The sequence below is a fragment of the Marmota marmota genome, unplaced genomic scaffold (assembly GCF_001458135.2).
Source record: "Marmota marmota marmota unplaced genomic scaffold, marMar, whole genome shotgun sequence".
NCBI classification, from domain to species: Eukaryota; Metazoa; Chordata; class Mammalia; order Rodentia; family Sciuridae; genus Marmota; species Marmota marmota.
Genome location: NW_026000130.1, coordinates 1,631,120 through 1,654,760, shown reverse-complemented (window position 1 = coordinate 1,654,760; position 23,641 = coordinate 1,631,120). Strand labels below are relative to the sequence as shown.

General features: G+C 39.3%; 1 protein-coding gene across 1 annotated transcript in view; it reads right to left on the bottom strand.

Annotated features, from left to right (window-relative positions):
• Ttc28 (tetratricopeptide repeat domain 28) overlaps nt 1-23,641 on the bottom strand; it is a 583,072-nt gene that overhangs the window by 246,511 nt on the left and 312,920 nt on the right. The window contains exons 6-7 of the mRNA XM_048784881.1: nt 17,364-17,636; nt 16,285-16,415 (exon numbers count right to left, since the gene is read on the bottom strand). Of these exons, the coding sequence (XP_048640838.1) occupies nt 16,285-16,415; nt 17,364-17,636 (404 nt within the window). The remainder of the gene's footprint in view (nt 1-16,284; nt 16,416-17,363; nt 17,637-23,641) is intronic.

Genomic DNA, 23,641 nt, shown 5'->3' with positions numbered 1-23,641 from the left:
GGCCCTCAGAATAGGTTAAGTTCAAAGTTACAAATCAAGTAAATAGGCGCTGGGGCTATAGCACGCATAAAGCACTGGGTTCAATTCTCAGCATCACATATAAATAAAAAATAAAAGTATTATGTTCATCTACAACTAAAAATATATTTTTTTAAAAATCAAGTGAGTACAAGTTTATCTAGCAGTCCTTCTGTCTGGATGGCATCTTGGCCACAAAAAAACTTCATTTTAGCCTTTCAGATTCCTTTAAGAACAATGCCACTTAAACTCCTCTGAGTCCCTAGATGATGCTACAGCCTCCAAGATGTCAAATTCTATCTGTTTCTGAGTTTTTTAATTTGGGCCCTTTATAATCAAATCTCTCAGCTCTTGGTTCAGTCCACAGTTCCCAACACGTGGCTCACTCATTCTCAAGCAAAAGGCTTTGGGGATTGCTCGGGGCCTGGCTCTGTGAGAAATTACAAACAACAAATTACAAAATAAAAACCCATTCCTGATATTCAAATATCTCTTTTGGATTTTCGTGAGAATAAAATGAAACAGTGTAAAAGAAAATAAGAAAATGACCTATGAATGGTTAACATTAATCATATACAAGTAATAACTCATTAGTAATGATAATCATTATTTTAAATGACTAGGACCCAGTTAATATGCTATGGATTGTAGCATTATAGGTTAAAAAGTGACCAAGTTGGGCTCTTTAGAAGTGCCACAATTATGACAAAAAACACTATCCTCAATTATGAAAAATAGAAGCAATTTACTCTGTATTGAGTGAAAAATATTTTTTTAGTTGTAGATGGACACAATATCTTTATTCATTTATTTTTATGTGGTGCTAAGGATTGAACCTAGTGCTTCATGCATGCAAGGCAAGTGCTTGCCACTGAGTTATTTTTTTAAATATTTTTTTAGTTGTCAGTGGGCCTTTATTTTATTTATTTATATGTGGTGCTGATAGTTGAACCCAGGGCCTCACACATGCTAGGCAAGCACTCCACCACTGAGCCCCAGCCCCAGCCCATGTCTCACCATTTCTATAGGCTTCCAATTTTTCAGGATAGAATGAGAGGATTAGCCTGAGTAGTTCTTCATTGCACTAAAAACTTTTTCCAAAGTTTTGGTTTGGGGGTTTTTTCTTTTTCTTTCTTTCTTTTTGGCTTGGAGGGTAGGGCAGGGGCACCCAGTGAAACGCCACATGGGTCAGCTCTCACCAAGAGTTCTAATCACTAGAATTACTGCTCATCCCTCTTTCACCACCAAGTTCTCTAGTCTTCATTTTCCCCCAACATTTTATGGTGAAAATTGTGAAGATAAAGTCAAAAGAACTGTAGAGTGAATACTTATATATTCATATTAGGATTGTGTCATTCCTGACATTTTGTACCTTTCCTAAACATGCTTCATTGTCCATCTTTTCATCAATCCATCTGTTTCTTTGACACACTTTAAAGTAAGTCAGATTATTATACTTCACTCCTAAATACTCTAGCATGTATGTCACTAACTAGGATTCAATATTTATGTTTTTCATGAAAATCTTACATATAATGAAAAGCACAGATTTTAAGTATATTACGTGATGAGTTTTGACAAACATACAGCCAAGTCACTCAAGACTAAAACATTCCCATCACCCTAGAAAACATCTTTTACCCCTTCCTAGGAAATCCCTGTCCCTACCTTAGGCTCCCAGTGACAACCATAGATCTGACTGCTTTCACCACATATTGGTTTTGCTTGTTTTAGAACATTTTATTGCTGGAATCATAAAATGCATTTATTTTTGTGTCTGGCTTTTTTTCACAGAATCTACTGTTTTTGAGATTTATTCCTTTTGCTGCCCATATTTTATGAATATGCAGCAGATGATATATCTCCCTTCTTCCATCGAGGAACACTTGGGCCATTTTCAGAGTTTGCTATTATGAATGAAACTGCTATCAACATCTGTATATGAGTCATTCTTGGACACACATCTTCAATTCTCTAAGGTAAACACCTGGGAGTGGTCTTGCTAGGCCACAGGGGTGGGGTATGTTTATATTTTAATGAAATTCTAGGACCTTTTTCTAAAGTAGTTGTTCCATTTCACGTTCTCAACAACAACATGAGAATAAAATATAGTCATACGTTTATGCAAGAAATCTCATGATTCAATGTTATAATTGTTGCCTTAAAAAATCTTATGACTTTTTGGAGATTAAGAAGTAAAACAATAGATATAGTCTTTTATATTTATTATCTCTGGTGTTCATCCTTTGCTCCTGAAGATCTGTGTGTCTGTTTGGTATTATTTTCCTTCAGCTTGAAAATCTCCCTGTAGTATTTCTGATAATACAGGTCTCTTGGTAATTTTCTTGGTTTTCACTTATATAAAACATCTTCATTTTGCTTTCCTTCTTGAAAATTATTTTTGATTATTATTGAATTCTGGATTGACATTTTCTTTTTCTTTTAGGAATTTAAATCTTTGTTCTGTCCTCAATTATTTCTGATAAGAAATCAGTCATTAGGCTAGGGTTGTAGCGCAGGGGTAGAGTGCTTGACTCGAAAGCGTGAGGCCCTGGGTTTGATCCTCAGCACCACATAAAAATAAATATATAAAAATAAAGACATTGTGTCCATCTACAACTAAAAAAAAAAAATGAAAAAAAAGAAATCAGCCATGATTTGTATTGTAACATGTCATTTTCTCTGGTTGCTTTCAAGATTTACTCTTTATAATTGGTTTATAACAGTTTTATTATAAAGCACATAGGTGTGGTTTTATTTGTATTTGTCCTGCTTAAATGAACTAAGCTGTTAGAATCATACTTTTATTTGTTTCTTACTAAATTTGGAGTAAATTTTAGACACTATTTCTACAAATATTCTATTTACATGATCTTCTCTACTCTGTCTTTTAGCACCACATATATAATTATACCTAATAAGACCCTTTGATATATCCCACAGAGCACTGAGGCTCTATTAATTATTTTTAATCTATTTTCTCTAATTTTCAGATTGGGTGCTTTCCACTGATTTTGCTTCAAGTTTATGCCTCTCTTTCACCTTGAATATTCTATTAAAACCATCCAGTCAATATTTTTATTTCAGATATTGTATTTCTCAGTCCAAGAATTTTCATATTACTTTATTACAGTTTCTATTTCACAGTTGAGATTTCCTATCTGTTCATTAATATAAGCATATTTTACTTTATGTATCTGAATATAGTTATAATAACTTTTTTTTGAAATAGGGTCTTGCTATTAGCCCAGGCTGATCTCAAACTCCTGAGCTCACGTGATCCTCCTGCCTCAGTCTCCCAAGTAACTGTGATTACAGGCAGGTACCACCACACCTGACTAGTTGTACATGCTTTTGATGTAAAAAGATGGTAAGATGATTTTTTTAATGTATGAAACTTATTTGAGATACTAAATGCATGTGCCACTACACCTGGTTTATAATAACTTTTAAAAAGTCTTTTCTAGCCATCCCAACATTTTGTTCTTCTTGGAATCACTCTTATTGGATGCCTTTTCTCCTGAGTAATAGAAATGTTGTGTCCTGTTTCTTCCTATGTTTAATAGTTTGGGAGTATATTTGGACATTGTAAATAATACAGTGTAGACTCTTGGGATATTGTTGCATTACTCTAAAATAGAGTGTGAGCATTTTTCTTTCATCAGGCATTTAACCCTGATGAACTCGCCTACCAAACTGTTCCTCCTGCAGTGGGCAGCAGCTGGAATCTGTGTTCAGTTCTTCCAGCTTTAGTTGTTTCTTGGACTCTGTCCTCACTTCCTTACTTCAGGGTGACCTGATCAAAAGTGATACATAAATATGATCCACTACATGGCTCTCTGCTTTCCAGGATCTCCTCCTCACTTTCTAGTTGCTATTGCAGCCCAAACTCTGTCCTTGGATTCCTCAATCAATACGACTAAAGATTTCCATGTAAGGTTCAATAGCACTGTGGGACAGGGGCCTGCATTCTGGCAAAAAGCAAGCAAGCCAAAAATGTCATAAAGACAAGCAGCCAATGTTATTCCCTTCTTCCAAGTGTTCATTCTCTTTCAATTTCCCCCTACTTTAAGCTACTCTCCTGTATCTCCACATAGTCACTTGTTTTCTATTTTGTTCTGAGTTTAAAATTGTTCTGAGTGGTTAATATGAGCAACTTTGCCATTACCAAAATTAAGATCTAACCTCTTTCCCTTGTTATCTCAGATAATACAAATGAATCTAATATAAGTAGCAAATACCATGTAAAAATAAAGATAGCCTATGATCCATACTGAAGCATATTTTGTCTTCTGATTAAAAAAACTTTAATAACATTATCCAGTAAAGAGTTCTAATAGAAATCTTTTCCTTTGCTGTCCAATATGGCAGCCACCAGTCATACTAGGTTATTGAACACTTAAAATATAGATATTATAATTGGAGAATTGAATTTTTTATGTTATTTAACTTTAATTTATTTAAATTACCACATGTAGCTATTAGCTATAGTTTTGGGCAACTTGGCTCTAAAAATTATCTAATCTGCTCTTCCTGTTTACAGATGATGAGGCCTACACATCATATATGGCCCCTTGTGGAAAACCAGGATTTAAATTTAGACCTCCTAATTCCTAATCTGAAATTCCTTCTACTCTAGATAAGAAGAGACTACAAGGCATTATGGCTGGAAAATACAGAACAGCCAAGGGCAGAGGGACCTGCAGACACTGGGTATGCAATTTCCTTTGAGGTGATAACTATTTTATCGGCAGGTAAAAAAGAGCCTTTTGTAACTCAGTTCAGGTCCAAAAGGTTGGACTCAGCTGATTTATAATACGAAGTACAGAGAGCACAATCAAGAGATGGCTGTCCTGTTTCCATTCTTCACAAGTGTCTACTTTCCAGGTCTACAGTCTTCAGGGACTTGAGAGTTTCCATTTAACAATCGTATTTGTTTCTCAAGCCTCTAGACACACACCCCAGAAAAGGTTCCAAGCCCTTCCTTCATGAACCCCATACTCCCTGTGAGGTTAGGTTCTCTGCCCTAATGGGATGTTTTTTGCCCCATTCCTTGTACTAGTAGAAATAGAATAATTACCTCAACTACATTCTTTCTGTCTCTGTCTAACATACACACACACATGCACATACCACAAACCTCTGTATGGATTTCATATTAGCACTACTGCAAATTATATAATAATACACACACTGTAGAAAATGTCTGCAAGAAGCTCCAAGAAAAATAGCATTGTTTTAAGAGAAAGTGCTATGGTTAGAATGATGTCATCAAAAGTCATCTGATTAATTTCCTGTAGTCACATCCTACAGGAAATCCAGAAGGCTCAGTTTTCTCACAAAGTCAAGGAGTCTTTTCTTTCTTCTGGTCAGTAACCATTCATGTAAACCTACAGGTGTCACAAATTGATAACAATCATGATGCACAATTGTCCTTCACAATCACAAAGAATCAAATTTCACTTTAAAAGATCTTTTATGTGAGAGGCAATATCAGAATATAAAAGGGATTCTTATTGACTGTGAACGTCAGATTTTAGTTATTAAGAGCAAAGTTAATTGCAAAAAGAGAGAAGACAATTGTAGTTTGTTACTAATTGGCTTCCTAAGACTTCCTCTCCAGCTCCAGAAAAACAGACTTCCACTGATAAGAAGCAAGGGTAGGAGAGCCCTCGTGACCTGCTGTCACCTGGCTGCTTCTCCTCCAGGCCCACAAGCATCCATCCACACTAGCCGGGATGCTGGGAGCTGGCCAGGGGGCTGGAGCTCCTGAGGGAAAGAACGAGAGCACACCCACCTGCACACCAGAGGCGCCCATGCTGGCACACAGTAACTGCAGACGATGGACAAATGAATGTGACCTTTGACGGGAATAAGCTTTGGTCCCTTCCTTACAGAAGCTTCCAGTCAGAGTGGGGAGAAGACCTCCACAGCAAGTGCTATGACTGAGAGTCACTGAGGACCACAGGTCACCCGTCAGTTTGAAAAAAGGAAACCTAAAAGATGGAAATGAAGTGCTGACGTGTTTAGAATGGGCTGGCTTTCTGGTAAGAAATTTGGGGACTCTTTTAATTTTGAATGTGTATTGGATCTGACACCAAGGCACAGGCAACAAAAGGAAAAATAAACAAGTGACACTACTTCAAACTGAGAGCTGCACACAAAGGAGACCATCAACGAAAATGAAAAAGTGAGCCACGGAAGGGGAATAACAGACCTCGTGTCAGGCAGGGGTTGATATATGAGACACAGACGGAACTCCACAGCAAATCCCCAAATAATCCAATTGAAAAACAGGTGAAGAAGGGAATAGACACATTTATTTAAATATTTAAAAGAAGATATATAAAAGGCTAATGACCAAAATGACACCTCATACCTGGTGGTATGACTACTATCCAAAAGACCAGAAATGAGAAGTGTAAGGTATGCAGAAAAGGGAAACCTGTGTACTATTGTTGGGAATGTGAACTGGCAGAGCAATTATGCAGAACAGTAGAGGAATAAAATATAGTACTATTTCCCACAGGAAATAACATTATCATATTACAGAGATGTCTGCACACCCGTGTTTACTGCAGACCACTTGTAATGGCCAAGATCTGGAATCAATCAAGACATTTATCAATGGATAGATGTGTTTTTTTAAATGTGGTATATATCTACAATAGAATATTACTCTGCCATAAAAACAAAATCCTGTCATTTGCAGCAATATGGATGGAACTGGAGGATATTAATGCTAATTAAAATAAGCAAGGCAAAGGAAGACACATACCACATATTCCCACTCATTTGTGGAAGCTAAAAAAGTTGATCACATAGAAGTACAATAGTGGTCTCCAGAGGCTAAGAGGAGGACAGGAGAGGAGATAGAGGTTGGATAATGGGTACCAAATTCAATTCAATGGGAGGAATTCATTCTAATGTTCTAGAGCAGAGTAGAGCAACCATAGCCTCATTTATCATGTTGTCAAAATAACCAAAGGAGAAGAGTTTAAAGTTACCCAACATAGAAATTATAATATTTAAGGAGATGGAAATGCTGATTACCCTGATTTGATCATTGTACTTTGTATACCTATATTAAATTATCATACTGTATACCCCTGCAATAAGTATAAACATTATATATCAATCAAAAACATTATATATTAAGAAAAAATAAGCACAAAACATACTCATTTTCTTGGCATTAAAAAAGGAGGAAAAAGGGAATATAAAACTATACTTAAATGCATAGAAAATGGGCTAGAATCCCACTATTAAATAAAAATATAAGATAAGCCACAAATGTAATTTAAACTTTCTAGTAACCACTAAAAAGATAAAAACTGAAAAGTGAAATTGATTTTATTAATGTATCTTATTTAATTCAAGGTATTTAAAATATTACCACTAAGTAACAATCAATATAAAAACAGTCTTGAGATACTTCACATTCTCCTCGTTCATTCTAGGCATGGAAGTCCAGAGTACATTTTACATTTTAAGCACACCTCAATTCAAACTCAATGCTCAACAGCCATATATGGTAGTAGATACTGTCGTGGACATACCTATCTAGAGGAACACACTTCAAACTGGTAGTAGTGGTTATTCCTTTAAAAGATAGCACTGTAATCTCTTATATTAATAACTAACATACATTATTTATATAATGATAAATAAAATAAAGTAATATGTGAATATAGATGATTAAACAAATAATACTATCCCTCGAGTTGCTGACTGCATGGGTCAAGAAGGGGGAACAGAGAAAAGTAAAATACAAAATATATCATTTATAGTAGAAAACACACCCCCAAAGAAAGACATGCAATTGTTCCACATTGGAAAGTACAAAAACATTGTTGGAAGGGATTTATAAGGCCTAACTAAATGGAGAAATATTCCATGTTTATGAAATATAAGATTCAAATATATTTATAGATTCAATGCTATTCCAATCCAAATTCCAGCAGGTCTCTTGAGGAGAGGAAGGGGGAGCTGACAAGCTACTTCTAAAACATTCATGCAGGTGAGGAAGCTGGAATGGTCAAAGCAATCTTGAGCTAGAACAAAGCTATAAGAATTACATTTTCAGATAAATAGAACCATTAACAAGCTTCAGCGGGAGTGCGTATGTGGCCAGTGGTAGAGCGCTTGCCTAGCATGTATGAGGCCCTGAGTTCAATTCCACTGCAGAGAGAGAGAGAGAGAGAGAGAGAGAGAAATAAAAGAAAAGCTAAAGTAATTAGGCTATATGCTATTGGCATAAAAACAGACAAACAGATCAAGAGAATGGAATACAAAGTCCTTATACCTACCTGAAGGACAAAAGTAGCAACCAGGCAGCATCCTGAATACTTGGCACTGGGACAAGTGGACCTCCACATAAAGGGAAAACTGTGAACCCTGACCTCAGCCCAGAACAAACTGGGTCAGTCCCCGGGAGGGGAGATCTCATGCAAAAGGGAAAACAACGAAGCTCCACAGGAGAATTTCTTCCTGACCTTGGGAAGCACAAACATTTCCTTCAACAGGACACAAAGGTGCTGACAAAATGACAGATAAACTGGGCTCACCAACTGTGGGTATGACACTGAGCAGGAAAGATGGGAACTGAAAAAGAGCTTTAGTGAGGAAGAGGTGATTCAGCTACACCTGGAGAAGGAGAACCTGCGCAGGGGTCAGGGTGGGCTCTTCCTCGCAGAGGACCAGAATGAAGGGGAGCTTCAGGTGCAGACTTGCTCCAGTGAGCTGACCTTAAGGTGTGAGAGGGTGGGCTAGTTGAGGAGCAGCAGGGAAAGGTTAGGGAGGGGTGTGGACCTTACCCTGGAGGCAGCAGGAAGCCCACAAATGTTTTCAGGGGACAATCACATGATCAGACCTAAACTTCTGAAGGGTGATTCTAGGGCTGGATAGAAGCTGGGCCTGATGGAGAAGAAACCAGAATCAGGACAAAGTCAAAACAGGGCTTGAGAAGCCAGAGAATTTACAGACCCCATGTGCTAAGTCGTGTGCCAAGCCATGAGCCATGATGGCAAGGCTAATGCCCAACATGATGGTGAAACGGGTCTTGAAAGTCAGGATCTGGTCCGTTCCCGGGGTTGAGGTGTTGAAGACTGAACACCCAAGTAACGCTGAGGCAAGAGCAGAATGTTTTATTTAAAGGACAGAACAGAGAAAGAGAGAGACTTCTCCAGAGAGGAGGGGTCCAGAGCTGGGGACTCCAGGGACTGGGGGTGTCTTGCCCCTTTGATAGATTCCAGGTTTCCTTTCTTCTTAGCTCCCCTCCTCCCATCCTGTCCAAAAGGTGGAATGACCAAGGGCAGGAAAGGAGCCACCCATGGGGCACTCATTAACAACTGCTCCAAGGAACAATTCCCTGGAGGCAGGTGACCTTATCAACCAGTGGAGGAGGGGGAAGAGCTCTGGCGCTATTAGCATTTTATATCCTTTTGAATCAGCCCCATCTTCCTAACCCACCATTCATTACCTGCACTGATGTCCTTTTGCCCATCTCAATGGTAGCATCCTTTTGAATCTTTATTATGTCTCACTGGGCTAAGCAAGCATTTCCTACAAAGCAACTCATTTAATTCTCACAACATGAGTGAATTAACTACACACCTGATTACACATACAGAGTTATGTGCTCGGACACTTGTGTTTCCAAATTCCTTCTTCTTTTTACTTTTTATTTATTTCATTAGGGTTTAATAATCCCTTACTTTGCTGATGATATAACTTGGAACACCACTTTAAAAAACTGGCAAAAATATTGACTAAATCCAAACATATCTATGACTAAACATGGACAGAAATAAGTGCTGATGTTCTTCAAGATACAGATAAACTATATAACAGACAAGAATTAGAAACAACTCATGTGTCCATTGGTATATTTAAAGGAATTAGATACTTTTCAGGGCCACATAGTAACCAATGGGTAGAAACAAAATTCAAGCCCAAGTTGTCAAATACCTGAATCCATACCCTCCATGCCTCTGTACTGGAAGGAAAGCATATGCTCGGGCAGCAGCTTCAGGCTAAGCTCGTGGACCCGAGCAACACACACTCTTTCCCTCTCCTCGTAATAAGATTTCCATTGTGAAGTGTGAAAAGTTCCTAGAAGAGGCTTCTGCAATGGTCCAGACGAAAAGTATGGCATATGGGCTGGGGCTGGGGCTCAGCGGTAGAGCACTCTCCTAGCACGTGTGAGGCCCTGGGTTCCATACTCAGCACCACAGAAAAATAAATATAATAAAGGTACTGTGTCCAATATGTCTTATTTTTTACAACTAAAAAAAAAATTTTTTTTTTTTCAAAAAAGGTATGGCAGAAGGGAGGAGGCAGAAAAGAGGTTCTATTACAGAGAGAAGAGGACCAGTAACCAACCAAACATGAGAGTGAAGGGAGGAGGCGGCCTGGGCAGTAGCACAACAGTGACATCAGAAACAGGGGTAGACTGAGGCTCAGGTCCGGGGCGCTGGACTAGCTGAAGGTGTGTGTCCAGGAGACAGTTGGGTAGAGAAATAAGAAGCCCCGGAGAAAAATCAGATGGATAAAACACTCTGAAGTCATCAACCATTTGCACATCAGATTTCCTGAATAGAGAACAACATCTTTAATACACTGTAATTTATACACTCTTCTGACAATTAATATTAGCCTGCAGGAAGGTCTCTGGGGGCACCTAAAATTAATTTTGAAACCATTAGAGCAGACAGAAGGTTAGTCAGAATAAAAAATCCTGTGGAGAAGGTACCACCTCTCCCATTAAGTATCTGAGAGTAATTGTGTAAAAGAAAGACCTATTGCTTCTTAAAGGTAAGCAGACAAACTGGGTTTCAGGTTGCTCTCTTGCTATTTGGAAAAATCATTAAATTTATTATAGCCCAAGATGCAAAAGGCAAGAAGATATAGTTTGGTATCCTCACCATTCATAGCATTTAGAGTGGTCAGTTTCACTTCAAAAGACAGTTTCCTGCATTTGATTTCAATATAAAGATAATTTAAAGGGCAAATAAGGTTCAATTTAAGGTCATAGATACAATGTTAAGATTTGGATAATCGTAAAAAAGTACATTCTCAGGCTGGGGCTGTAGCTCAGTGGTAGAGCCCTTGCCTAGCATGTGCGAGGCACTGGGTTTGATCCTTAGGACAATATACAAATAAAATAAAGGCATGCTGTCCATCTACAACTACAAAAAATAAAAAACAAAAAAGTACATTTTCTGAATGTTTCATACTGAAGAGGGTGGGACTACTAGTTGACAGAGTTCTCAAATTTCTAATCTATGCAATAATTAAAAGAAAAAAGTAGGCTACAATGTAAGGACAGAAGTATCCAAATTTATCATTATTTGCAGACAATTTTTTTTACAAGAAATCAAGAGAACCAACAAAAAAATATAAGCTATCATGAGAATTTTTGTATGACCAGTTACAAAATATGAAACACGAACACCTTTCCTATTAAATAGTTTAAAAACAGTGGGGGTAAAAGCCCATTTCCAATGAGATATGTTAAATAGGAAGGGGAAAAAACCTAACTTGAAGAATATTTCGACCAGAGGCCATAAAAGTATAAATGGAAGAACAGAGTAGGTTCTTAAACATAATACATCAAGTTTCTTTAGTTAATATGTAAATTTAATAGAAACCCCAATGGAAGATTCTCCAAAATTTAACAAAATAATTTTAAAATTCATTAGTAGGGGTAGTGACCAGTATATCCTAGACATTTTAAAAAAAGAGGGATGATATAGGATTTGTAGCAGAGGTAAATGTGCTAAAAGGCAATAATGATGTAAGCTGTGTGATTTTAGAACAGAAATTGCTACAACACAGAGGGATGATATAACAATTCTCAGTATAAGACCAACATAAAACACCAATATCACTATAGAAAATATAGGTTAATATTAAAGTTCTTTTGAGAGAAATTTAAGCATACAGTTCTTCAAAAAAAGAACTTAGAAAAAATAGTCAACCCAAATAGTGCTCAAAGAAATGCAAATTAAAATTATAAATACAACTTTTTATCTTACCAAACTGACCTTCTAGTTTTAATTCTAATGCTCAGAGTTGGCAGTGCAGAGAAAGGGGACATGGGACATTGCAGGACTGAAGCAATGACCCCTACGTCCAAGGAGACAAGGAACTCTTTCCAAACAAGCCCACTTCTAACAGTTTAACCAAAGGAAAGGGCACAATGTGTTCAAAGATTTATCTACAAGGATGTTTTCTCCTCTTCTACTATGCCAAAAAAAAAAAAAATGTGAAACATCCTAAATATAAAATAGGAGGGGGCAGAGGAAAAAAGATATATATGTAAAGACACAAGACTTTCAGTAAAATGCTTAATAAAATGAAGAAATTTTTTTAAAAATTAAGTGGGGAAAACATAACAGTCCTACAACAGAATTTTAATTTTGGTTTAAAGAAACAATTATAACTGTGTATATGACCAAAAGAGAATACCCCAAATTATTAATATAAATAGTAAATAATAATAATAAATATATTATGGTTGTGTTTCATGTATTTCTTATGGAATTGGTTAAAACTACTAAATATTTACTTTTGAAAAAACCCAGATTCTGTGATGTTCCTGAACCCCAAGATTCTGTGACCCTAGTGTGGAACTCTCTTTTACCCTCCAGCAAAGCACGATGGCTGTGCTGACTAGGTTTGAGGGCCCGTTCAGAGCTGTGGCTGCTTCACAAAGTCTAAACGAGTCCCTGGTTCCTCCAGAATGCCAGAATCTTGGCATTGATGAAGACAGTATTTGTCATTTATTGTCAAACACATTTTAACATTTTGTGTCCTAAAGGTCTGCCTCAAAGAGAACCTAAGCCATTTGGGGAGAAACCTCATACCACACTGGCCAGATCCTGGCCTAGGCATAATGCAAGACATGTAAGCAGATTCCATGCTTAACTGAGTGGGGGGGCAGCTAAATGAAATTTAGGTCATGTGAACCTACATAAAATATTTGCTATTCTAACACTTCCTTTTAGGCCCTCTGTATATTCTTTGAAGTTCTGAACCAATACTAACTCTAGTCTTATCAACTGCTATTGGTTTCAGAGATATAAAAATAAAAATTTCTAGTTATTCACAAGCAGGTAAGATGCAGGACTCAAAAACAATCTTTGAAAGTGAGAGACATGTCCATGCTTATTGCAGCATGGGTCATAAAAGCCAAGATACGGAAACGATCTAAGAGTCCACCAATGGATGAATGAAGATATTGTGTGTATACCCCCTCCCCAATATTATTCATCCTTAAAAAAAAAAAAGGTAGGAAATCTTGCCATTTGAAACAGCATGGCTGAACTTGGAGGACTTGATGTTAAGTGAAATAAGTTAGACACACGAGAAAAGCACTGTATGATCTCAGTAATGTGGAATCTAAAGCATCACATCCATGGAAGGGCGGTTACTGGTGTGAGGAGAGTGGGCAGGCGCTGGCTCAAAGGCATAAGGTGTCAGTTATGTAGCACCAGGGCATCCAGAGCTCTATGCACAGCAGGGCACAGTTAATATACCATGATGTACACTCAAGATTTGCTGAGAGAGTAGATCTCAAATATTCTCACCACACCAAAAAAAAGAAAAGAAAGTTTTTAAAAAGTGTCATTGAACACTTGCTATGTCTCAGATATAGGAAATAAATTTACCAACAAAAAATTAAGTGGTAAGAAAATAACATTAAATTTCATGAAAACAAATGCTACCTTATAACTCCAGAGACAAGCACAACAGAAGAGACACAGCAGGAGAAAAGGGAAATTGTGAAGGTCAGATAAACATGCTGCAGCAACACCAGGCAGGAGTGTGGGCTAACAGCAGGGCCACCTCACAATGAGGCCTCCGCTGGGGTGAAGCTTTCAGCTAAGTGACAACCCAGGCTGGCCAGCGTGAAAGGGAAACAGCCTGAAGAGGGTCATTAGGATTATTGAAGTGTTAATAACGTGAAACTTTTTTCTTTTGATATTGGAGATTTCATCCAGGGACGCTTTACCAACGAGCCACATCCCCAGCCCTTTTTATTTTTTATTTTGAGATAGGGCCCCACTAAATTGCTGAGGCTGACCTCAAACTTGTGATCCTCATGCCCCAGCCTCCTGAGTTGCTGTGATTGCAGGCATGTGCCACCATGCCTGGCTAATAATTAAAAAACTTCAAGGAGAAAAATGAATGGAATTATTCCATTTAGACAAGAATGTGGTAGCTGGACATTCTCTATATTCCCACTGGGGGAAGACAGTCAGTCCCAGGTCTCTTACACGTGGATGGACTGTCTATAGGCAAGTTTGTGAACTACTGCAGTGTGGCCAGGCAAGGGGGGACAGAAAGAGAAGAGATAGGTGTCAACTCTAAGATGAGACACGTAGAGGAGGTAATAGCACCAGTATCTTCTCAGGACCCCTCTGTCCTCATAATTCAATGATTTCTTAAGAACATATCATCCTGGAGGTGTCTCATGAAAACCAAAGAGAGACAGGAAGGAAAAGGGACTGGGGGAGGGAGGGCGGGAGAGAAGGGGGAATGATACTGGCTGAACTGTTCTATGGTGCTCATGAACAAGATGTGACAACTAATCCCACCATGATGGATAATCATAATGCACCAATAAAAAATAGGGAGAAAAAAAGCATCCTTGTACACCAATGGTTTACAAAACCCAGAAAAAACGGGTGATAGAAAATTACACTTCTAAGAAGAGGGAAGGCAGGAAGTCTTCATTTCTCCTTCTTAATCTCCAACATTACTATGACCCTAATTAAAAATCTTTGCACCTGATCCAGGAATTGGCTGATACACACATTTTGAAGGATGGGGGGAAAGAGTACAAAAGCCACTCTTGACACGTTTATAGTTATCTGATCCTTTACTAAATGGCCCCATCTAGACAACTGTGCTCTTTTAGCTCTTGATCCTGGCTCTCTTCTAAAGGCCATTAGTGTGTCTGTCCCTACAAATCTGGTTCCTCTTTTCATTCCCGGAACGTCAAAAAATCCGATCATCTGGCTCATGAGAACTGTTGATAAAGTAAGGGTAATGAGAGAAATGCTCAGGGCAACTCTCTAGAGGTTGGAATTGCTAAGTCTGCTGCCCTTTGCAGTGGTCCCTTCTGGTAGCTGGCTTTTCAATTTCTCTGACAGGATCTTGCTATGTCCTTCATTCAAGCCGGACTTGAACTCCTCAGCTCAAGTGATTTTCCCGCCTCAGCCTCCTGAGTAGCTGGGACTACAGGTACATACCACACCTGGCTCTTATTGGTTTTCAAAGACTTTTTTTTTTTTCTTCACCAATTCCTTCAGCTCTTGGTGCCTGACCATGTTCTTCAGAACTGAAGTTGTGGGGTTATTTAAATAATATGATTAATCTTTATGATGTCCCATAGTGGAATTCTTAGATAATAAATGTAACTAAACATATTTCTCAACATACAAATTGATTCATAAACTTACTATTGCCTCTGATATTAATAATTTCTTCTCTATTAATTTAATAAAAATTATCACTTATGAAGTTTAATTGATGGCCCTATAGCATTCCAGGCACTGTACTAGGCGCATCACATGTTTCACATACAGCCCGACCATAACCGTGAGTGGGATTAGCAAAATACCCCTCACTACCTGAATAAGAAAACAGAGGAGAGAGAAGGAGGTAAGTAACCACTTCCCAAGACCCCTCAGCCAGCAAGGACTGGAGCCAGGTGCACAACAGGGTCTACTGATTTCAGACCCATCCTCTATCCAAGAAGAGAAGAAGTACAGATCCCTGTCATCACATCACATCTACTGGCCGCCAACTTTTTGATATTACATTCCATTTTGCTAATAAAAACTAGGATAATATTTATCATTACAGTTCAGGTCAATCAATAAACTTATTATGTTTCCATACTGCAGGAATTGCAGTGATACTTGACCTCCAATAAAGCATATTTGCTTCTTACAATTTAATGAGAATGTCACAATGTATAGCTTTTTGCTAATTTTATGTGTCTACCCCATGGCACATTTGAAGAGAATAAGAACAATGCATCTGACCGAGCTAGGAAGTCCTGAGGACGGGGACAAGTTCTTATGTATCTGTATATACCCAAGGCCAACACCTGATGGTCAAGGAAAGGAAGAATCAATGATGATCAAGTTCAGAAAGTAATATTTTAAGATACATGAAACATTTCTTGCATAGATAAAAGCAAGTCATGTTGTTTAAAAAAAAAAAAAAATTCGTCCACAGGTGAACTCCTACCTCCCGATCCTTGAGTTTCATGGCGAGCACCAGCTGATGCCGGTGGCTGGTGAGAGCCTCCCGGTAGTTTCCTTTGGAGAAGAATGCAGAGCCCAGGTTCCCATGAGCCCGGCATTCTCCTGTCTGGTCACCTGAATTGGTTAAAAAAAAAAAAGGATAAAATTTCTCTAAGTTATAGCATTATTTGTAAAATATAATGGTCATCTTGATTTAAGAGGCACAGATTTAGTAGCTCAGATCTCATTTCCCTTTCTTCTTTTAGAAAAGGACTTGCCTCTTCCACAAGACCCTATATGGGAAGTTAACGTTCTAGAACTTAAAGCTCTGGACAACTGTTATCATTATTGTAACTTACAACCATAGGCAGGCACTTAGCTGTCCTGGAAATGAGAGGTCACAGACCTCCACATAAACCAGCTGCTGTTTAAATCTCCTCATTTCTCTGCTAATGACCTTTGATTCTGAACAATTATCAGCTTGTTGGTTCAGTCATCTGACTCCAAACCTACATAATCTACTGCTTCTTTACAAGTACCCTGATGGTAGATTCGCCATATCCTTGCTCTTCTGCAATCTTATAAGTCCTTGAGTAATCGTCACAATGACCATTATAGTCATAAGCCAGACTCATCTTACAAGTGAGGCACAAAGAGGTTAGGAAGCTTATCCAAAGTCACACAGCTAGTAAATATCAGAGCCACTGAACCCAGCAGTCTGGCTCCAGAGTACATGCTCTTAACTTCTAAACCATACTATCTCCTTTAATAAAATGAAGCATTCTTGTGGAGGCAAAAATTAGAATTAAGACAAAAGATTTACACACCAATACCGTCATTTGGATATTAAATTTGTGAGCACAAATCTCTGGGGAAGGCAATGAATCTGTTAATCAACATCGCTTGGCCCTTTGGGAGCCTCAGTACCTTGTCATGTGAGAAGCCCTAAAGTCATGACTACTCTAAAACGGAGTGTTCTAGAGAGACCCCCACTGTTCACGGTCAGTGCTGTCCCCATGCCTGTCAGGCTCATCAGCCTTGTTTCCCTTTTGTGCTGAAATAAAGGAGAGAAGCTGACTCTACCTAAGGTCTTGGCTACGTCCAAGTCCTGCTGCATGTATCCAGTGCTCTTCTCTGTGTTCCCGAGAGACCAGTACGCGCTGCTCAGGGCAGAGAAAACGGAGCCCCTCAGCTTGAGGCTGCAGGTGCCAATCTTCAGAGCGGCTTCTAGGACAACCACAGAGGCCCCATGGTGGCCGGCAGTCAGGAGCTCCTGCCCAACCACAGACACGACCACAAAGGGACTCTTGTCCAGTTTCATTTTCTGAAGTTGCTGGTAAGTGGGTTCCAGGGAGTCTGAAGAAGAAGAAAACAGGAGAACCCAGGACAATACACAAAACGATCTTTTCCAGTGCCCTCTAGAAACACACGCTTAGGACCCAGTTCAAGTGCAACCCTCCACCCTGTGAGCAGGGGCCCCTCACTGCCCACTCGGCCATGTGACTAGAAGCACCCGGCGGCCCTGCAGCTTCCTTCTCCTGGCTGTGACACACGTTGCCACGCCCCTCTTCTCTCCTGGCCTGTCTGCCATCCTGGTGGCCACTTTCCCATCCCCTTCTTTTCTGTGCACTAGGAGCGCATCTTCAAGCCCCGCCTCCACTGCAAGCCCCCCAGCTCCTCCAGCCGCACTAATTCTTTTATCTAAGCTTCTTTTGATCTTTATGGTTAGCATTGCACAATGTGCCCATTAATTATTTAAAAATTGTTCCACGAATGTCAATTTTTGAAATATTTTCCAAGGTAGTCTGAGGACCACATTTGAACTGTTAGAATAACTTGAGCAAGTGGTACAACACTGGCATGCGATTTTAAAAACTACCCCTGAGCCAGGCGTGGTGGCGCACACCTGTCATCCCAGCAGCCCAGGACACTGAGGCAGGAGGATCCAGGTTCACAGCCAGCCTCAGCAACTTAGTGAGGGCCAAAGTAACTCAGTGAGACCCTGTCTGTAAATAAAATATAAAAGACGGCTGGGGATGTGGCTCAGTGGTTAAGCACCCCTGGGCTCAGTTCCTAGTACCAAACAAACAAACAAACAAACAAACAAAAATCCCCCTCGCCCCCCGCCACATAGGCGAAAGTCCCTAACATCTGATAAACATTTATTAAACTTGAATTTGAATAACTGACTAATAAAACCTGCCCTTATTTTTTTCCTAGAAGAATCGATAAAGGAAGCTCTACCAACAAAAGCCAATCACTCTCACTGGTGACCCAATGTCCACTGCTGCTCTGAGGCCAGTCTGCCCAAATAAAAAATTACCAAACAAGACCACAAAGAAATCATCTGTGTTTACTAAAGTAAGATAGAAGATAAAATTACTGTTGATCTCATTTGATTTTCACATGCTGTCTGTGAAGGACATAGATTAAAGGTGACAAGCACAGGGATTCTCCCCATCTGAGGCTGGGTTTGAGTGCAGATGACCTCCATGCTCCTTCTCCCCGGGCTCCCTTTTGATTTTTCTTTAAAGACAATTACAAAGCTATTAACTATTGCCCTGTAAGGAGAAGGCACTCACAGCCATTTGTTGTTAGCTTTCCTGAAAAACTACCTCACATTAGCTGCTTCAGTAAACACAGGTAAAAAACTATAAGAGGATGGGTCTCTTTAAATCGTGAATCTCCTAGCCAACAGTACTGCATTAAAATGTAATTTTTACAATTTATGACTTCTCAACTCTCCACTAAGGGGCTCTCGCCTGAATCAACATTACCACGGAAACCTTGAAACTTACTGGTGCCTAAAGCATTTTTTCCCTTCAATCAGATCACTCAACAGAGAACAAAGAACATTTTTACACCTGTCAGGATGCAAGCAGTGCACAGTACCCGTAAACAGCAGCTAACCAACAGGGTTAGGTACAAACGCAGGAACCAGGAGTTACTAGAACAGAACAATACCAATAACAATTCTGAGATGCCAGAAGCAGAATTTTGGTGGTGCCCGCTGATGAATCTGGCAGCAATGATGGTCACAGCAGCTTCCCACTGGCCAATAACAGAAACAAACATGATTGATTTTTAGGGCTAAAAGACTTAAAATACCATCTGGGCTGGGGCTGGGGCTAAGTGGTGGAGCCTGGCATGTGTGAGGCCCTGGGTTCAATCCTCAGTACCACATATAAATAAACTAAAAGTCCATTGACAACTAAGAAAAATGTTTTGTTTTTTTTAAATCCTCATTTTAGAAATGAGGAATCTGAGCTTTCTTTCTTTCTTTCTTTCTTTTTTTTTTTTTTGTTATTTTTTGTTTGGGGGTTTGTTTGTTTCATACCAGGGATTGAACTCAGGGGCACTTAACCACTCAGCCATATACTCAGATCTTTGTATTTTTTGAGACAGGGTCTCGCTAAGTTGCTTAGGGCCTCAGTGAGTTGCTGAGGCTGGCCTTGAATTCGTAATCCTCCTGCCTCAGCCTCCTGAGCTGCTGGGATTACAGGCGTGCACCACCAAGCCCAGAACCATTTGTTTGTTTTTATTTTTTTCCTGGTACTGGGGATTAAAGTCACAGGCACTTTACTAAGCTACATCTTCAGTCCTTTTTATTTTTGATTTTGAGGTAGGGTTTTACTAAATTGCTAAGGTTGGTCTAGAATTTGTGATACTTCTATCTCAGCCCTCAGCATCTCTGGGATCACAGGCTTATGACCCCACACTAGATTAAGAATCAGAGTTTTTACAATATCCACCCAAGGTCAGATAGCTTGGAAAATATCCAAGAAAAGAACATTACAGTGCTTAAGCCCAGACTCTGAAATTTATACCAGGCAAGATTCCAGTGCAGTGGTGCATGCCTGTAATCCCAGTGGCTCTGAGACTGAGGCTGGAGGATTTTGAGTTCAAAGCCAGCCTCAGCAATTTAGTGAGGCACTAAGCAACTTAGTGAGACTGTGTCTCTAAATAAAATATAAAAAGGACTGGGGATGTGGCTCAGTGGTTAAGTGCTCCAGATTCAATCCCCAGTACAAAAAAAAAAAAAAAAAAGATTCTTTTTAAAAAAATTTATTTATTCATTCTAATTAGTTTTACATGACAGCAGAATGCATTTCAATTCATAGTACAAATATAGAGCACAGTTTTTCATGTCTCTGGTTGTACACAAAGTAGAGTCACACCATTTGTATCTTCTTAAATACTTAAGGTGATGATGTCCATCTCATTCCACCATCTTTCCTACCCCATATCCCCTCCCTGCTCCTCCCTCCCCTTTGCCCTATCTAAAGTTCCTCCCATGCTCCCCACCCCCATGTCCATTATGGATCAGCATCCACATACCAGAGAAAACATTCAGCATTTGGTTTTGGGGATTGGCTTACTTCATTTAGCATAATATTCTCCTCCATCCATTTACCTTCAAATGCCAGGATTTTATTCTCTATTAATGCTGAGTAATATTCCATTATGTATATGTACCGCAGTTTCTTTATCCAGTCATCAATTGAAGGGCATCTAGGTGGGTTCCACAGTTTAGCTATTGTGAATTGAGCTGCTATAAATATTGATGTGGCTGTGTCCCTGTAGTATGCTGTTTTTAAGTCCTTTGGGTATAAACCGAGGAGTGGGATAGCTGGGTCAAATGGTGGTTCCATTCCAAGTTTTCCATACTGCTTTCCATATTGGTTGCACCAATTTGCAGTCTCACCAGCAACCTATGAGTGTACCTTTTCCCCCCATATCCTCACCAACTCCTGTTGTTGTTTGTATTCTTAACAGCTGCCATTCTGACTGGAATGAGATGAAATCTTAGAGAAGTTTTGATTTGCATTTCTCTAATTGATAGAGAAGTTGAACATTTTTTCATATATTTGTTGTTTGATTGTATATCATCTTCTGAGAAGTGTCTGTTCATTTCCTTGACCCATTGATGATTGATTGGGTTATTTGTTTTTGTTTGGTGTTAAAATTTTTGAGTTCTTTATATATCCTAGAGATTAGTGCTCTATCTGATGTGCTTGCAGTAAAAATTTGCTCTCTATTCACCTCACTGATTGTTTCTTTTCTGAGAAGAAGCTTTTTAGTTTGAATCCATCCCACTCATTGATTCTTGATTCTATTTCTTGCACTATAGGAAGTCGGGGCCTAATCCAATATGATGAAGATTTGGACCTTCTTTTTCTTCTATTAGGTGCAGGATTCTGAACCTTCTGATCCACTTTGAGTTGAGTTTTATGAATGATAACAGAGGTTTAATTTCATTTTTGCTACATATGGATTTCTAGTTTCCCCAGCACCATTTGTTGGAGAGACTATCTTTTCTCCAATATATGTATTTGGTGCCTTTGTCTAATATGAGATAACTGTATTTATGAGGGTTTGTCTCTGTATCCTCTATTCTGTACCATTGATCTACAAGTCTATTTTGTACCAATACCATGCTGCATTTGTTACTATTGCTCTGTAGGATAGTCAAGGTTTGGTATAGTGATGCTACCTGCTTCACTCTTCTTGCTTAGTCACTAGCAACAGAAACCAGTCTTGGCTGGTTTTAGTAGAAGAGAAATGCCCTGAGCAACTGACTATTGGGAAGGGTGAAAATCCAGACCTCCAAACCCACAGTCAAAATCATGCCACAAAAGCTGCCCACTGAAGGCAACATAATCGCCACCACTCAACACAGGATGCCACAGCTTGCAATGCTGCCCCTACCACTGATCACCACCCTGGGAAAATGGACATTGCTCTTGCCACCTACCAGCACCAGAAATAATTCTGTGCTGTCCTTTCTTCTTTGAACTTTCTGCTCTTAATTCAATGGTGGTGAAAATTAGGATTTGATGCTTTCAGCTCTTATGGTAGAAGGCAGGAAGCAGAAGTATAAAATGGGGAATTCCTAAAATACAGGAAGATTGTTCAAACACCGACAGCCCACAAAGTCACTTTGCTTCATTTGGAGATATTTTTCCCATAGCAACCATGGCTACGTTAGAAAAAGACCCACCTAATTAAGCCTCTAAAACTGTACAACAGAAGTAGAAAGAAGAGAACCTTACAACAGCTAAAAAGAGTCTTAAAAGAGAAAGAAATCTTTAATTGTGCAAGTTTCCATGAGATGAAATGAAATTGAAGAAATGAGAAGAGATCAGATCCCCACTTGTAGAGAATATATGCACATTAAAGGATAAATGCCAGTGTGGAGGAAACCCTAAAGCTGACAGGAAGGGGGGTTAGCAGGGGCAACTGGAAAGCTTCCTGGAAGCAGAATTGATTTCTTGAAGACAGGGCAGGACCCAGACAGGTCTTTGCTTTTTAAGAGCCAAACGGTGCAATGGGGGCTGGAGCTGGAGCTCAGGGGTAGAATGCTTGCCTGGCACATGTGAGGCCCTGGGTCCAATCCTCAGCACTACATAAAAATAAATGAATGAAATGAAGGTACTGTGTCAATCTACAACTAAAAAATATTTTTAAAAAAAGTTGCAAAGGATTTGTCCTAACCAGAGGCACCAGGAGAAGATGGGTGCACAGAAAGCAGAGTGCTAAGCAGGCCAGCCGAGTTGACCAGAGGACACCTGTCAGCGAAGGAAGCTGAGGTGGAAGGGTAGAGAAAATACTGAGTTATGGATGAAGAGATGGGAATTTCAAAGCCACACAGCCTCAGCCTCCTCACTTTGTCAAATGTAGTACACAAATCTATACATGTGCACATGTACATAAGTGGATACACAGATGCGTATGTGTGCACCTATGCTTGGGTACAGACACGGACACAGAATTGTCCATTTCACTGTATGTAAATTTTCAAAAAATTTTAATGTCAAATTTCTTTGTTTTTGACTGTAATTGTCTCATTGGTCCATATTCACTAATCAGAAGCTCTAATTAGCAGTTGTACGTGTTTTTTGTTGTTGCTATTGTTTGGAGTATTGGGGATTGAACCCTGGGCTTTGCACATGGTAGAAAGGTGCTCTACCACTGAGCTACACCCCCAGCCCTGAAAATGCTCATAAGCTTTTTGCTGTGTGTTTCTGAGACAGGCTTGCTACGTTGCCTAGGCCAGTCTCCAACTCCTGGCCCTGGCTAGTCTCCTGCTTCAGCCTGCCTAGCAGGCTCTCTGTGCACACCACCACACCTGGCTAGTTGTACATGCTTCTGATGAAAAAAAGATGGAGAGATGATTTTTTTTTAATGTATAGATGATCTTTAAGATTCTTTGCAACTCTATTATTCTAATTTGCCTGTTCCAGGGTAAAGTTGAGTGTTTAGAAAAGAGACTAACTTTGTGATTTTTGTCAGGCTAGATACAACAGAGATTTGGAGTCTACAGCTATTAAGATGTTTTTCTTTCTAGAATCTATGCATAA